The sequence below is a fragment of the Dysidea avara genome, chromosome 11, assembly GCF_963678975.1.
Source record: "Dysidea avara chromosome 11, odDysAvar1.4, whole genome shotgun sequence".
Taxonomy (NCBI): Eukaryota; Metazoa; Porifera; class Demospongiae; order Dictyoceratida; family Dysideidae; genus Dysidea; species Dysidea avara.
In genome coordinates this window covers 3496936-3511656 of record NC_089282.1, presented here as the reverse complement: position 1 = coordinate 3511656, position 14721 = coordinate 3496936, and the positions used below count along the sequence as shown (strand labels likewise).

The 14721-nt window shown below is 37.7% G+C and overlaps 1 protein-coding gene across 2 annotated transcripts in view; it reads right to left on the bottom strand.

Moving 5' to 3' along the window:
* Positions 1 to 14721, bottom strand: part of LOC136238591 (ectopic P granules protein 5 homolog) — a 53974-nt gene that overhangs the window by 29336 nt on the left and 9917 nt on the right. For both annotated transcript variants that reach the window (XM_066029143.1, XM_066029144.1), the window contains 15 exons: positions 14519 to 14568; positions 14344 to 14396; positions 13974 to 14088; positions 11998 to 12148; positions 11644 to 11835; positions 10067 to 10218; positions 9394 to 9554; positions 8837 to 8977; positions 3238 to 3540; positions 2744 to 3075; positions 2148 to 2288; positions 1871 to 1991; positions 1591 to 1688; positions 821 to 923; positions 233 to 331 (listed from right to left, as the gene is read on the bottom strand). In XM_066029143.1, the coding sequence (XP_065885215.1) occupies positions 233 to 331; positions 821 to 923; positions 1591 to 1688; positions 1871 to 1991; positions 2148 to 2288; positions 2744 to 3075; positions 3238 to 3540; positions 8837 to 8977; positions 9394 to 9554; positions 10067 to 10218; positions 11644 to 11835; positions 11998 to 12148; positions 13974 to 14088; positions 14344 to 14396; positions 14519 to 14568 (2212 nt within the window). The remainder of the gene's footprint in view (positions 1 to 232; positions 332 to 820; positions 924 to 1590; positions 1689 to 1870; positions 1992 to 2147; positions 2289 to 2743; positions 3076 to 3237; positions 3541 to 8836; positions 8978 to 9393; positions 9555 to 10066; positions 10219 to 11643; positions 11836 to 11997; positions 12149 to 13973; positions 14089 to 14343; positions 14397 to 14518; positions 14569 to 14721) is intronic.

The window sequence follows — 14721 nt, the reverse complement described above, 5'->3', positions numbered from 1 at the left end:
ACTTCTTATTCCACAGCTAACACTACAACACTATCAATTAACCAAGTAGTGCTATAGTTGCTTGAATGTTACAAGAAGTAAAGGACCATAACTTCAAAAATTTTATAAACAACATTTAGTGTCATGCATGTACTTGGAGCCGCACATCTCTACCAGCTAAAAGCATAGCCAATAACCGAGAATTCAAGTTTACAATATTACTTTTCAACTGTTGGCACAACAAGTAACTTACTACAAGTCTAAACAGTGACGGTAGTTCTCCCTCCTGACCCCACAGGTACCACAGAGTTGATAACAGACCACTTTTCTGAGGCTGTGTCTGTTGTATTTCCTGTAAGTGTACATGTGTGATGTAATGTAACAACACAATCTACAGATAGTACAGGGGAACCTCTATTATCTCAACATTAGTGTATTAGTGGTCTATAAAAGTGTTCAGATAAGTGAATTGTGTGGATAACTGAACCCCATACGATACATTTATATACTTTGTTGAAATACTCTAATAGAGCATACACCAGTTTCTAATAACATTGTTCAGAACTCTTCCACTGATGAGATTCAATACAGAGGTGTAACTAAGGTCACACGTACAGTAATAGTGTATGACACATACACACATATGTATCGTCACTATACAGTGGAAGCTCACTTAGCAGCCATCTTTTTATACAAGAGGCCACCTCATAATACGGCTATGTCAAGTAGTTCCCCTACACAACATGTTGTGACGGGTGTATTAAAAATGTGAGAAATATGGTAAGATTCTGTGGACATTGTTAAGTAATTCTATCCCTCACACATACTAGACATCACCTACCAGGTAGGATACTAACAAAACCTCCCATATAATCATCTGCCACTTTGGAAACTTGAAGGCAACTTGTGATAGTCCATCAAGAAGGTAGAGCAAACATCTCTCCCTGCAGAAAATAAGCCACAGAGTATATACCAGTTAAAATTAAAACTGTAGGCCATAGCAGGCTTCAGTCTCATACTATTAACTAGTGTCACGCCATCAGAATTACGGCTCTATTGAGGACAACTTCATCCCTGCACAAGCTCAATGACTTCAGTGAAGCAGCTTATCAGCACATATACAGCAAAATAGCATGCACACGTACTGATCATTAATGTGCACTAATTTATTAGATTTTTTACAAAACACATGCACTCATGTGACAGAGAGTATTGTTGTAACAGATTTATTCTTTTGCTGTTCCAGTATTTAGCACCAGCCAGAAAGTGTTATTAGTTGCACAGCCAAGTAGTTTTGTGTCACCTAACTACTCAATATTGAATATTATACCCATCTGCAGGTATACATTCACTATAAATTATGGCTAATCCATGTGGGAATACCATGTACCAGCCTACAAAGCCATGTCTCCAGCATGATTACTGTTAAGAGGCTGTTTCCAGCTCAGTCTGTGAGTACGTCCATTCTGCAAGTCCCCTACCATACCAGCACTTCATTAAACTAAGTGGATATATTTGGCATGTAACCAATTCAATTCAGCTTAAATTGGTTTCTTTTAGTCCACACAATTAGTCAAGTTTTACTCATTTACTATTACCTATATCACTAACCTGTACCAGTTGGGGTAGGACACACACAAAGTGACCCAGAAGTTTAACACAGCTTCACTGATGGAATGGCCTGGAGCAGTAGCTTTATGTATCTGAGTCTAGTGAACAGATGATGTGAATTAGTTGGTGTGCACAGCATAGTGAGTACAAAACAAAATACTTCTTTTACAGTTTAAAATGTTACACTACACAAAACAACAGATACTAACACACTGAGATAATGCGTAGCCTCTACAAAGCAGTTTAAAAGTGCTTCATCACTATATACTTGACTTCTTACTTGTATGAGAGCTAGAAGGTTCCTAAGGTATACTGGTGGTGGGTAGTTATTGGTGACCTTCTCTGTCAGTGAGACATTACGAAAATCAGCGTTGGCAATTTTGAACAATATGTCCATAAACCTGTGGAATAGACATGTATATGGGTAGCATAAGTGATGATTGAACAGACAAATGGACGGACGGACGGACGGATGGACACACACACACACACACACACACACACACACACACACACACACACTTGACAGAACAGCCAGCCTACAAAGTTCCACTGACTTCTGTTGTCTCTGCAGCACTTTCTCTTGTCCAAAGAATCTCGGTGTGATGTTAGCCAGTACTCTGATGGCAGGCAGGATGTAGCCTTGCTCCACTAATTCATACAATAGTGGCACACCAAACTCCATGAACGCATCAGTACTGTTAATACAACATGGCATATAGTAATATTAGTGTAACTTACTAAAAGTCTATTACAACACAGCTACAAATTCATTGGACAAGGACATTCTAATTTCCTATGTTACCCTCTTTCTAGTAACTTGTATTCATTAAGCAGGTTAACTTCTTTACTGCAACCATCTGGTACACTAAAAGTATACAGCTACATAATTACTCTAATAGAGCAGCCAGGTTGTCGATGTATTCAGCGCTGCACACAATAGTTTACTGAACAATACTATGTGAAAAGCTAATAGATACTGTATCACATACTTGGAAAACAATCACTACTTAAGCAAATACAAATCAACAAATTTAATAGTTAAATTTCCAGATTGGACAATTTTCTGTTTCCATTTTCCATTAACATTATTCTGGCACAGAAAAGCCCCATACAAAATCACACACACGCTATACACGCAACACACACTTACTCCGTTCCAATGTTAGACAGACAGAAGGCAAGGTAGGATGCTAGCAGACCCTTCCTTTCCACAGCATTCTGCACCTCAATAAACTCTGGTTGTGCCAAAGACGGCAAACTTGCTACCATGGCACTACTACCAGGTGTCCATGATGAATAAGACTGCAGGGATTTGGCTGAAGGCGGGGCTGCAGCAGGTGCAGCTTCAGGCAATCCCATTGGCTGGAGTATTGGGTTGGGTTGCTGCATTGGGTGAAGCTTCAGCATCAAGGAGACCTCCCAAGTCCACTGAGAGAAATTAGATTGGTCTTCTTTCATCCCTGTTCCCAATGATGTCACATACTGAAATACACATAAGTTAATTCAATAAATACCAGGAAATATCATTATTTTAGAAATAAGGAAGTACATCTTGATCCAAAAATTGTTACGTCTGTAACACACTACACACATGCACAGAGGTTCACTGTTGTCAGGATGTTTCACAATAGCGGTGACTATTACCTTGGTCAGACTCAAGTCAGGATTTAAGCCACTACCAAACTCCACTCCACCAGGATGGGTAGGCAGATGTCTGGCATGTGCTTCAACCAGTAACAGAGCAACCTTCTTGTGAAGGGAGTAGTCTAGTGCTAGTTTTGCTACATTCCTTGTTCCCCAGTTCATATTACTCAATATCAACATGGCCAGTGTAGTCTCAGAGGATGACAGGGGAAAGCTGATCAACCAGTCTCTAATGATTTCCATGTCATCTTGTGAAGGTGTCCACAAGTGGAGTGGTAACCTCTTGAACACCATTAGACAATTCTGTATTGGGAATAAAGTTATATGGAGATCATGTGTTTCACATGAAACATGAATGAAATATACATGAAGTACAGTTATTGTCTGCACAACAGCTACTGTGTAGAGTTTATACTCTGAGCCAAGCTGGTCCAACTTATGACATCTGAAACAATATATTTGGACTCCCCAAAAAAGTGGACCCCCTGGTCCACATTTTCTTGAAATATTTTATCCCAGTCCATATATTTCAACATTTTTGTTCTGGAGGGCTCAAATATTTCGATAGGACCAGGGAACCAAAATAGGGGGGTCCAAATTTTTCGTGACTGGTCATTTTGTCTCTAACATGGAGTGCCATACTACCCTGGTGTTCAGATTAGCTACATTGTTGCTTTACATAAAGGCCTTACAAAAATTCTTAAGAACTTAACCCAATCAAAGCAAATGTTCTGTCAGTGAAGCTTGCCCACTATGCTACCATGATTGTGAGATCAGTAAATAACTATACTTATACATGTCCTATGTAACCATATATGAAATGATCAAAAAATACCATAAACTTATATTAAGTGCTCTATATGACGACAGATGAACACAGTGACTGCTCCTAGCTGGCGATTCTACCACTCTTTATGGCTATGGCTAACTCAACAAATTAGCAGGTCACCAAATGATTAAATCACCAATATTTTCATGAATTAATCAATTACAAGGAAAAATTAGAATTTTAAGTTTGATTAGGGACCAAAGAAATAAAAAGGAAGGAACACCTGAAGATGTACTGGTGGACATTTAATCCCAAATCCTTATAAATCCCTTTTACTTGTATTAATAGAAAATATTAGGAAGAAATCAAAATTACCAGTCTATGCCATGACTTATGATAAACAAATGCAAGTTGACTAACTATTGCACAAACAAATTTAAACTTCCATTTTTACTGCTGTATGTAACATAAGTGACCAATTATTGAACAAGGTTTATACTTTACTTTATAAATATCTCCAGGAAAGTAGTATCAACCTCGAATTTTTACCAGGAGGTAACGCCTTTCTTGTAGAATACCTCACGCAAGTTTGAGCAATAGTGTCCGATTAGTGTCCGTGCTATGAGTGGATTTCTGCATTCCGTATGATACGAATTATTGAACACCGGTACCTATTATCAAACACCCATTAATTTCTGTTGATCAATTATCGAACATTTTGCACCTATTCTACTCTGGTGACCTCAGTGCACCCTACACACTCTTGATTATTATATCAACGTGTTATCTGAAGTACCATGATACTGTAGTGTTATCTGAAGTACCGTGATACTGTAACTGAAGTATAGTTTTGATACAAGCATGCACTTGTGAGTTACAACGGCGAATCGTTCAGTGTTAAATGCGTACAGTAAAAAATTGGCACATTACGAACATAACACAGTCTTATCGTCCTTGTTTACAACAACCCCTTTCTGTACAGTCTTTGTGGATACATCTTTTACTCAGGAAAATGATAAACAGTCAGCCAATTCTACCGCCAAAGTCACGCTCGAGTTGTAGTTCTTTCACGGTGATTTCTGTGTTCTTTTTCTTGATTTCTTTGTTGGTGGCGATGAGTATCAAGACTGCTGTGATGTCCACACATAAACTCTAAAGGATGGAAAGCTCATTAAGAATAGGCTACACCATTGGAATTCTCCATTATAAACACCTTACGAGTATGCAGAATAATATTGTAAACTTCAGAATACGTTACGTGATTCTAATGTTTGTGATTCTAATGTTCGTGATTCTAATGTTCAATAATAGGTACCATTCGATAATATGTCACTTACGCTAGGTACGTTTACATTTGCAATTATAACAGAAATGACAGTTGAAATATTTCACACTGTAACTGATTAATTGCACAAACTATTTAATGGTGCAGCTGATGCAAACATCATATTTCATCTGTATGTGGTACATCATGCTGTATGATCGTACTAGTGAAAAAAGTGCAGTATCTTACACAAGTTTTTTTTTTTTTTCCATCAAAGAATTTGAATTCATGCATGAAAATCGATTTTCATTTCTTGTGTAATGCACACTTGTTTTGTAATAAATACACCTACATCCTTGGTACACACTAGACAATGATTATATGTACAACTTTACTGACATGTTTAGTTATTGTTACTGTCCAGTTTGTTCTTTAGCAAGGCACCCTCTGTATTTGCGATGCATTTTCTTTGAGCACAGGAAGATTGCAATGATGATGCTTTGTTGTACGAGGAAAAGGGAAGCGATAAGTGCAACATACGGTACTGTGTCTAAACGTGTTATGACGTTAACAGCATAAACCATATATGACAAGCCGACAACTGCTCCCATGGCTAGAGCGATCTTATGCAAGAGATTGCTGTCTCTCTAAGATGGCAGGGTTACTGATGTCCTTGTTCAGCTAGTAAATATAGTAGAGATAAGCAATGAAGAGTGTTAATTGAGCTATCTTGTTGATGCCATCAATAGCAATTGGAATTTGAAACGTATCGTCTTGGTGCCGATTAGTATAAATGCAGTGCCCGTTTGGTAGGATTATACTGTTGTAGTTGTATTTAGCCATATCGTAACCTACCATACCGAGAAAGACAATCACGATAGTGCTGAGGTGATAAATGATGTAATATCTCTGAAATACCGTTGACTGCTCTGGTGTAATTCGTCTTAGCTTGTGGCTACAATACATGATGTACACTGTGTACTGAAGGATGCAAGTACCGTACAAATCAATACTGATCCCTGATAGGATACTGGCAATAGAGATGATGTAGCAGACCGCGTGTGAGTTGACCGATATGACGAATTCCATTGCTATTACAGCTGTGATGCTGGTACAGTAACCTATAACAGCCAAGTTGTATAGAAATAGTAGATTTCCAACTACCGTACGGAACTCTTTGAACAGTGAGATTATGACAATTAGGATGACACTTATTACCGTGTGTAACGAGGGAAATGCCACTACTAGTACAAGGCCAAATCCTTTTAGATGGTTACCATGATCACAAGAAAACTCGTATTCTTTCTTGGCAACCACTGTAGAAGTGTGGCCATCCGTTGGGGTAGTAACAATGAGACTATCGGTAGTGTAGACAATATCCAGTTTCTCTCCAGTATCAATCCTCTTGATGGTGCAGTTATCAAACAGGCAGTATCGTAGGGTAGTGACTTGTTGGGAGTCATCATCACCACTAGCTGGTAGTTGTTGATCAGAACAGTGAAGTGATGTTACCTCACTGACTGTAGTAAGGATAACAATGAAGAGTAGAGTAAGCCAAGCCATCAACTTTTCTTGTTCTCTGACTAAAACTGACACCACCAATAACAGTGATTGAGAGGTATACTGTATAACCAGCTCCAGGAGTGAATGGTGATCTTTCATGCTATGCTCTTACAGTGTCTGAAGTGCTAGCATCATGAATTACATGAATTACATGAATACGTTTAGGAACAATTAAGCAGTAGCTGTATGAATGCATGGAGGTGACAGTTGCAAAAATGTAATTGTAGTGCCTGAATTATCCAACAGAGCCAATCACATTTGTATCTAGATATATTATCACTAAATGACCTTGAAACTGCAACACATTTTATAGCAAAAGTTGTCAACTGGACTGTTTGAATTAATGATTTTTATAATACGAGTATAAAGAAAAATTAAGAATTTTACGAATCACCATACAGTACTGTATAGTAGGGACCACAAAGGTGTAGGCGTGGCCCTTGAAAAAACATCACCCAAAAACCAGCCTCAGTGTTCCCTGACGATGATGAGGCAGTATTGGTTAGGTAAAACTAAGCCCAAAAAAGCCTTCAGATCAACCCGAAACACTTTCAACAAGTTGCTACAGAATTTAAAAAAATATATTAAAATGAATTTTCTACTGACTGACTGACTACGTACAATGCATTCTTCATGGACTTACCAGTGTCCTCCTTTGTGCCCCATTCATCTTTGCTGACAGCAAAAGGTGTCGATTTAGTGGTAGCATGTGATGCATGGTTCCCTCCGTAATGGAAATCGTCCATATTTTTTCATAGTGGTTACTTTGATTGCAGAGGTGCTTTTCGAACAGTTCTTGATTCATAATGCTGTGTAACGGGTTGAACATACAGTGTAGCTGACAACGAAGTGTAATGGATACTTCACTTTTCAGATGATAATTGGCAGCTAGGGCACATGGCACCGTTTCTTTCTTTTGATGCGGTATGCGTGGGTTCACCAGTTATAAAAATTTATTTTTACAAACTACACAAAAAAAAGTTTGGAATTTTCAACTAGAGTAGGGACCATAGCACATTGATAAAAGTTCTGAAACAAGCTGGAGTAGTGTACAATATTAAATCACAGTAATACAATAAGAAGTGTTATATCCCTACTGTGCATTTCCATTATGATATCTTGAGCACAGTAGGGATATAACACTTCTTATTGTTTTACTGTGATTTAGTATCGTGAACTTTCTCCAGCTTGTTTCAGTATTTTTTATTGATGTACTATGGTCCCTACTCTAGTTGAAAATTCCAAACTTTTTTGTGCTTGTAGAAAAAAAGAATAAGGGAGGTCGCCTACACTTGCAGTAGACATTTAATCCCTGATTTAGTCTATATCCAAGACTGAATTAGGGATTAAATGTCCACTAGTATATCTGCAGGTGTAGACAACCTCCCTTATTTCTCTGCTCTTTTTTCTGCAATACCTAATTGAATTCCTTATACTTGTTTGTTTACTTTTTTGTAACATTATTATGATGGTGAACTCTCGCATACTGCATCAAAAGAAAGGATGATGCCAGAGGTAATGGTTGTGACTGAACACGCACCCTAGCTATCAATTACTGACTCGAAAGTGAAATGGCTATTATGCTTCACTTTCAGCTACGTTCAGTCTGTTAAACAGTGCTACAAATGAAGGACAGTAGAGTGCTCTGCAATCAATCCAGTCACCAAGAAAAATACAGACAATTTGTGCATCCCATCCATCAATTACTGACTCGAAAGTAAAGTGGCCATTATGCTTCGCTTTCAGCTATGTTCAGCCCGTTTCACAATGTAAGGTTTCCTTCCAAACATTAGCTCTGTTTCTAATACTGTAACTACTGCTTTTAACTAAGATGCATCAAACAACATGAGCTATTTATTTTATACCACTACAGCTACCAGTGTTACAAGATACTCTAATAGAGCAGTCATGTGAAAAAAATTGTTCAGTATTAATGATGTAAAAATATTTTATTACAAATATATTTATCATGAAATTTTTTTGCACGAAACTACAGTACCCACCTCCCCTGCTCCTCCAATATTATCCCTGGTCTTCTGTAAAAGTGTGGAGATGACAGTTGGGTGAATGATGGCTATACTGTCCAGTAACATACAGCCGGTATCAGAGTAGGCATCACGAGCAAACTCCACCAACTGGGTACACTGCAAGGGAAGAGATGATGACATACACAACCTCATGAACAACACAAATTATTACTAAGGGATGAAAATATATATTAGAGTAAAAACATTGTGGAATAAAAAACTATTTCAGAACCAATACGTGATTAAGTGTAGAACTTTTTTATCACACAAAATATAAAATTATATGGAACCACGTCATCAGATGTAACAACAAATTAATGTTGGAGTAACACAAGCCCGTGATGTATGCAAAGACAGTATCGCAGTATTTAAAAAGTGTATCACATATTACCCAAACCCTGAATATAGTTATCTGTAGTTCTAATAGGGTGAATGGTCCCACACATTGAAGAGTAGCATATAGCAACAATGAAATTCTTTAAGAAGCAGACACAAATATTCAAAAATGAGTACAAAGAAAAAAAATACTACACCTTGAAAATCTCAGAGGCAACTTTATTAATGAACTCAACTTCTTCAGCAGAATTACCAGCACAAGCTGACGCCATGTTGACAAACGTGGTTAACAGAAATACGGTCTCTGAAGTGAGATTTCTCATCATGCGGTCCACAAATTGTTCTCGTACAGCAGGATCTGTGGACAACATCAACAGATATGCAAGGGGACAAACATGTATCTATTTATCAGCACTGAACACTCTACAAACTAGATAGTAGACATCTAAAATACAATGAAGAGTCTGGGATAACTGACAAGTATGCTAGAACAAATTAATACAGTTTCTGTACAAGTGCCCAACCCCTAGAAAAAACTCTAATAGAGCAGTCACTATATTCAGATGAACAATAATTGAATATGCCAGCTGAAATGTCAACTCCATGACAAGTCAGAGATAAAACCATTACAGTTAAGCTCTAACATTGGCCTTGTGATTATTGCTTGACAGGGCCACTACACTCTGAAACCTGAACTCAGCACTGAGGTGGTCTTATTAATGAGGTCACGAAATACACCTTGGAATGTTTAGGATCTACAGTACCTGATATGTTTACCATAAACCGTCGTTACTAGCTGACAAGCTAACATAAAACAATTGCAGGTAAAATTGCTACAGAAATTCAGTTTGAATTGTTCTGTCTACAAACCTTTTAGCCTCTGTTTGGTCAAGTTAATATCACACACTTGGTCTTGTGAGCTGTCAGTGGTGTTAGTATAGAGCATCAGAAAGATGTGCCACACCATCGCTATGGAGATGACACTGTACGGCATGTCTGCCATAAACTGCCATGCTCCTAACCTGGAAAAAGAATAGACAATAAAAGACACATCAATACTTTATTTCAAGAATAGTAATAACCAAGAGTATCGAACAGCATATTATCCCATAATTAATTACTGCATAGGATAACACAGATATTTCAGCAATTATGTTGCTGTTAATGGTTGCCAATTAGGCCACTAAACCAAACGAAAACATGATGGCATTAAAGCAAAATTACTTATGTTAGAGTTCTGACACTGCCAAGTTCCTGAAGACGTGGATGGCTATACACTCTTTCGTGTCACTGCTGTTTTAAGTCTTGAGTCCTTATTACACTTTCCTTGTATAACAACCGTTGAATAATTGGTTGAATAACACGAAAAACTGGTGAACAAAGGATCTGTTGCCTTGCACACATTTCAAATTACCATTTCATAAATCCATGTTATTCTACGCAATCATTAATCGTGGGATAATTACTCTTATATACTCTTTTCTATTCTAACAGAACAATTGCGTTGGCAAAAAGCTCTAAACATGATTCTGAGTAACTGAGATTCCACAGTATATCATGTACATTTGCTACACTATCATAGAAGTTTATCAGTTCTCAGTTTCATGGTGTAAACTCTCACTGGCATTATAGCTTTTATACAAACACAAAATTGGCAGCTGGGACTTGAAGTGCATGTTTTAAAATTCCATGACAAGTATACGTTTGTATGTCACACATTGCAGAAACTCAACTGATGCTTACTCAAAAGCATCCATACAACATTACTTATATGAAAATTAATTTTAGAGGTGCTTGTCATAATTGTGTATCTGAAAATGTTGCTGATGAGTCACTGTGCAAGCTGATGGTTTCGTAAATTCTTTACGGATTGCTAATTGAATAGAAAGGTGAATTATAGAGTAATCTGAAATATTGAGTGAATTTGCCTTCCTTCTCAAACGCAGAAGCATACCTTGGGCAAAAGCTATACTCACATTGCAAACACAATGTGCCATGATTCAACTCCATACGTATGTTGCTGTATCAGTAAGTTATGATGGTTTATATAACATAGCGTAGGAATATAATTTGCTAGCCATTTCAAGTCATCTCTTCAACTCAACTGTCTTCTTACCACCGAAGAAAAATTCTTCCGTCACTGCAATGTAAACAAACATCTGTAACTCAAAACCATCCCATGTATGGTGATGAAACAAGGATATTTGAACTCCCTATGAACAAGCAAACACAATGATGCCCAGGATTTATCCATTGGAGTATTAATTCACCGACCAGTGAGGCAATAAAAACTTACATAAATTTTTTCTGGAGCTTGCGTTGCATTTTACTCATTGTTTTAAAATGTGTTTTATTACAAAAGCACTATTGTGTGTAGATCAACAGTTTTCAGTCACATATTAAGCAGGCATTCTCTGTACACATTTCAGAATACTACAAACACTAACTTGTGTCCCATCATAATCCATCTAGTAGCTCTCAGTATAAAGTAGTCCACTTCAAGTTGTAGTCTGTTGAGAGTGTATCTCGGCTCATTGGCTAGTACTGAGTAAGGGAACTGGTTCATTTGTAGTCCCAACTGTTCTACTTGGTAGGACTTGTAGGCTAACCAGTGGTCTGCTACAAACTGTACTATCAACCTGTATGAAATGATGAGCAGTAATGTGTGTGTTTGTGTGTGTGTGTGCGCGCGCGTGAAATGATGAGCAGTAATGTGTGTGTGTGTGTTTTGTGTGTGTGCGTGTATAGTGTGTGTGTTGTGTAGTGTAGTCATACATGTACACATGCACCATGTCACACACCGTATACATCGACCAATTCTCTTGTTAAACTCCTTGTACCGCTGTAACCTCAAAGTAGAGAATGCCGTCCCCAATAATCTTATCACACACGTACTAAATGATATCAACCTCAGCATGGAGTAACTTGATGTCAGCTCCACTTGATAATAGTCTGAAAAAGGGACAAACACAGTAACAACACATGTGATAATAATACAGCACTTGGTTTTGCCTTGTGCTGTATTAGACTCTCGACACGCATCATTTGTACACACGCACTGCAGTGCTTTATGTATCAAGGTGGCGGCACAGTGCTACCCAGTAGCCCACGTTAACCTCAAGTCGGGTTTGTGGCTTCCCATGAATAAATTGGTGGCAAAAAGAAAGATAGCATAACTAGCTTCTGAAAGGATTGCTGCAGTGATTTTGCGATATAACATGTTTATAACCAAGTAGAAGTACCTGTAGTGAGCCACGAATCCATGTGTGTCTTGCACTAGCGAGATTCACTATGGCACTTGTATCACTTCAGTCTATTAGGGGGTGCCTAACACTCTCAACCTTATTGACCATGATTGGCCCTATCAGAGCAAATAACTCTCCAAAACAACACTGCGCGATTAAAACTTTGACTGAAGTCGGGTGGCCACCACCTATCTTTAATTATGTATGTGGGTTATAGGGTGGCCACCACCTTAAACATTTTATACATGTGTAATTTTGCAGCAGAAGACCACCTCATAAATGATTTATCAAAAGGTTTAGGGAGTATACATGTACAAACTAGTGAGTCTATCACGCTCCAAAATTTGCCAATCATGCTTTTGGCATTTTCCCAATTTTATGCCTTCCATGCTCTTCAGAAATACATTATGCTTATATTTTGTGTTTTTCTTTGTGCAGAGAAATTCTTCATATGACAAAATGTGAATGGAGAAGTGTCACTTCAACTGTCACATACAAACAATAGCAATAGCTTCAAAAGGGGAAACATGTACTCTAGATTTAGTATGCATATTAGAGCAGGGGGTCTGTGGGCATATCTATAGTCCCTCAGAAGCTATAGGCATTATATGATAGTAGTTTTGTATGCAAATAAAGTATTATACATGGTTTCTGAACAATTCTGATCAATCTTCTGAGTTGCAGCACTTGGTATTCACAGGACAGCAACTGCTCAGTATAATAATTACGTAACTTACATTTGCAACACCATGCCAAGATCATTTTAGTATCCTGGGGATAAACACTTACTCATTCTCTATCACATGTGATGACTGTTCTATTAGAGTGTTTGACTGTTCTATTAGAGAATCCTGATCCTTTTGAAATTCTAACTTCAGTCATACTGCAGACCTGCAAAGACTTAAGCTATTTTCAATGTCCAGACATTTACTAGCTACTGACTCAACGCTAACTTTATTTATCATCAGAGCTTTTATCGTAGCTATTGTCTTCCAATAACTATTATCATCATATCACATTTTACTCAAAATCAGACCAATAGATAATACTAAATTTAATAACTGAAGCTCAATAAAACTGTCTTGCCATGCCTTGGTACTAGTTAACTCAAACCCACAATGAAAAGCATTCGTTACGTCGAGTGTGAACTGGTAGCAGGCTGTGGTGCATTGTTTCCAGGAATCATTTCACCATCCAAAACATTGACTTTGTGACTGTTATAGCAAAAGTTATTATACTTATCGTGGCGGAACTCTACCCCATTATGCCAGCATTACATTTTTCATCCCATATTATTCCTAAAATTATGCCGGCATAATCGATGCAAACCTAACCAGAACAGCTACAAACAATTTGACTTAAGAAAATTGTTTTGGTTGTTCAGAATTACTAATGACAAAGATGATGCCAGCTAACAGATGCCTGTACCTTTAAAACTACTAACACTGCAGGTACATGAATTAGCTACTAGTACATTATTGTAGATTTCTTGTTTACAAGTATGATATTCTTTCCAGAAGTACAGCACATACCGTTGTCTGTGATGTGTAGTATGTATTGGAAGACATCATTGAGTGGAAACTGATCGAAAAATTCTGTGAAATCACTTTCCTTCAGCAATAACAAGTGATGATCTTCATTCTCCTCCTACAACAACACATTAAATGACGTAAGGTAGAATATCTTTCTATAGTGGACACCTTAGGACTGAGAGTTTCTGGCTATTTTGCTGCAACACGAAGTTTCCTCTTTCAATAGCAAAAGTGTTTTTTTAGCTAGAACTGTTGGGACCATGGTCTACTGTAAGCCATGTACACATGCATGAATGAACGCGCGCACGTGCACACACATACACACACACAGAAAACTACACATTTGTACACCTGTACAATTATCTTATACCTCTTCTAAATCTTCCTCAATAAATGTCCATGGAGTAGACTTTTGTCTTGAAACTACGGACAATCAAAGAAACACGTTAACACATTTAGCAGAGACGTTGCACACGTATACAATACAACCAACAACACAACTACAGAAATATGTGAAGGTTCTACTGCTACATAGATTAACTCACTTGCTCCAGTCGAAGCTACCCCAAGCATTGACAAAAATTTGTCTCTCTCCCTAAAAGTACATGTATAAAACATGCGTACATGTGTGTACATGTACAAAACTTGGGTTGAGTGAAAACTAACAGTCTAACCTTAATTCCCTTGAGTTCAAAAAATTTCCCTTGGGCTGGGAAGAACTTCTTTATAAAAATATTGTACTTGTCTT